The 2,001-nt window shown below is 66.9% G+C and overlaps 1 protein-coding gene across 1 annotated transcript in view; it reads right to left on the bottom strand.

The window, feature by feature from the left end:
• Positions 1–410: 410 nt before the first annotated feature.
• PRPH (peripherin) overlaps positions 411–2,001 on the bottom strand; it is a 13,367-nt gene continuing 11,776 nt past the window's right edge. The window contains exons 5-10 of the mRNA XM_010566581.1: positions 1,783–1,944; positions 1,581–1,706; positions 1,266–1,486; positions 792–841; positions 548–624; positions 411–458 (exon numbers count right to left, since the gene is read on the bottom strand). Coding sequence (XP_010564883.1) covers positions 411–458; positions 548–624; positions 792–841; positions 1,266–1,486; positions 1,581–1,706; positions 1,783–1,944 — 684 coding nt within the window. The remainder of the gene's footprint in view (positions 459–547; positions 625–791; positions 842–1,265; positions 1,487–1,580; positions 1,707–1,782; positions 1,945–2,001) is intronic.

Raw genomic sequence — 2,001 nt, 5'->3', positions numbered from 1 at the left:
AGGCCCTGCACCCCTTCCCACCCCCAGCCCACCCCAAGGGCCCAGGGCCAGCAGCCGGGAAGAGATACCGGGAGGGGACAGGGCCTGGGGGCCACCAGAGCCCCCCAACCCCGGTGGCAACCGGTGCTGCCGCCATCGGTGGGAGGGGAGCCGGGACCCCCCCCCAGCCCTGGGTCCAGGGCAGCGCGGGAGACACTTGCTAAATGTTAAACACAAAGGAGGTTCCAGCAGGGAAAAAAAATAAATGAGGGGGATGGGGGACACAAGGCACAGGGATGCGCCGCAGCGTCACCCCAGGGTGCTGGCAGTGGGGATGGGGCAGGGGGGGCAGCTGGCCCCATGCTCTGCTCCCTGACCCATGCAGGAGTCGGGTGGTGCAGGATGGGTGCCGGCATGGCAGGTCCCCTCCGTCACTTCCCCGGCTCCGCTCGTTCCTTGTGTGACTCCGTCACTACCTGCTGTGGGGGGGGAGAAAGTGGGGGTCAGCCCCATGGTGGGGTCAGACCCCCACCCACCCAGGCAGGGCCCTGCAGCCCCCAATCCTCACCTGCCCATCCCGCGTCTCGATGGTTTTGATGAGCACCATCCTCCGCACCGGGCTCTCCGCAGGCTGCGGCTCCAGCACTGGGGCACAAAGATGCCATCAGCCCCCCCTGTCCCCCCCCCGGGGTGCGGGGCCACCCCAAGGCAGAGCCACAGGGACCCACCTGCACCTCCGTGGGGTCTGTGCCCCAAAAGAGGGAGGAAAGACCCCCCCAGACAAGACGGGGGACCCTCAGCGCCCCCCTCACCTGAGCTTCTCATGCTGAAGGAGGTGGCAGGGTACAGGGGGACGGTGATCCTGGGGGGGGGAAGAAGGGAGTGAGGGGGGCCTGGGCCTCCCAGGCATCACTGGTGACCCTGACCCACACCATTGAGTCCGTGACCCACACCACAGTTGATCTGTGCCAGGCCGGGCTGTGCCAGGCTGGCTGCGGGCTGTGCCTGTGGGCTCCTGGGCATGGGGCCAGCGAGGATTCGGCGGCAACCCCCCCACCATCATGCCTCCCCCCTGACCTTGCCTTTATCTCAGCAGCGAGAACCTCCCGTGGGAATTTTTTGTTTGCCCAGAGCTGCCTCCTCGCAAGAAAATCCCATAACAACCAGCATGACCCAATGCAGGGGACACACACACACCACCACCCCCAGCCAGATTCTGCACCCCGGCAGCGATGGGGACGTGAAACTGTGCGTCAGCCTCCCGTCACGGGGCAGAGCAGCCTCACCGGCTCTCCTCGCCCTCCAGCAGCTTGCGGTACGTGGCGATCTCGATATCCAGGGCCATCTTGACGTTGAGCAGGTCCTGGTACTCACGCAGGTGCCGCGCCATCTCCTCCTTCATCTGCTGGATTTCTTGCTCCAGCCGCCCCACCACATCCTGGTAACTCCCGATCTCCTCCCCAAATTCATCCTCCATCTCCCGCATCTGCCGCTGCAGTGCCTCGTTCTGGGGTGGGGAGGAGAAGGGGTTATGTGGGGCCGGGGCGAGGGGTCCGGTTCCCGCACCCCCACCCCGGACACCCACCCCCCGCAGCTCTCACCATGCCCTTCAGCCCGTCCACCTCACAGGTGAGGCTCTGGATCTGCCGCCGCGACTCGTTCATCTCCTGCTTGGCCAGCTGCAGGGCCTCGTGGTTGCGGTTGGCCGCGTCCGAAAGGTCGGCAAACTGCAAGGGCTGGGGGTGTCAGGGCTGCCGGGGTGCCCCGGCCCCCCCCACCAGTGTCCCCCCCAGCCCCGGGTACCTTCGACTTGTACCATTCCTCGGCTTCTTGAAGGTTCTTCACGGCGATGCTCTCGTACTGGGTGCGGATCTCCCGCAGCGCGGCCGTCAGCTCCGGCTTGCAGACCTCCACCTCCACCTGCACCGCCGGGCTCGGGGCGCTCACCTCCAGGTCCCGCAGCTCCTGCGAGGGCACGCGGACCGTCACCCTGCGGCACAGGGACCAGACCCTCTCCCCCCC

The sequence above is a fragment of the Haliaeetus leucocephalus genome, unplaced genomic scaffold (assembly GCF_000737465.1).
Source record: "Haliaeetus leucocephalus isolate CR32 unplaced genomic scaffold, Haliaeetus_leucocephalus-4.0 Scaffold214, whole genome shotgun sequence".
NCBI classification, from domain to species: domain Eukaryota; kingdom Metazoa; phylum Chordata; class Aves; order Accipitriformes; family Accipitridae; genus Haliaeetus; species Haliaeetus leucocephalus.
Note: the sequence above shows the minus strand (reverse complement) of the source record. Positions and strands in the feature narration are given on the sequence as shown.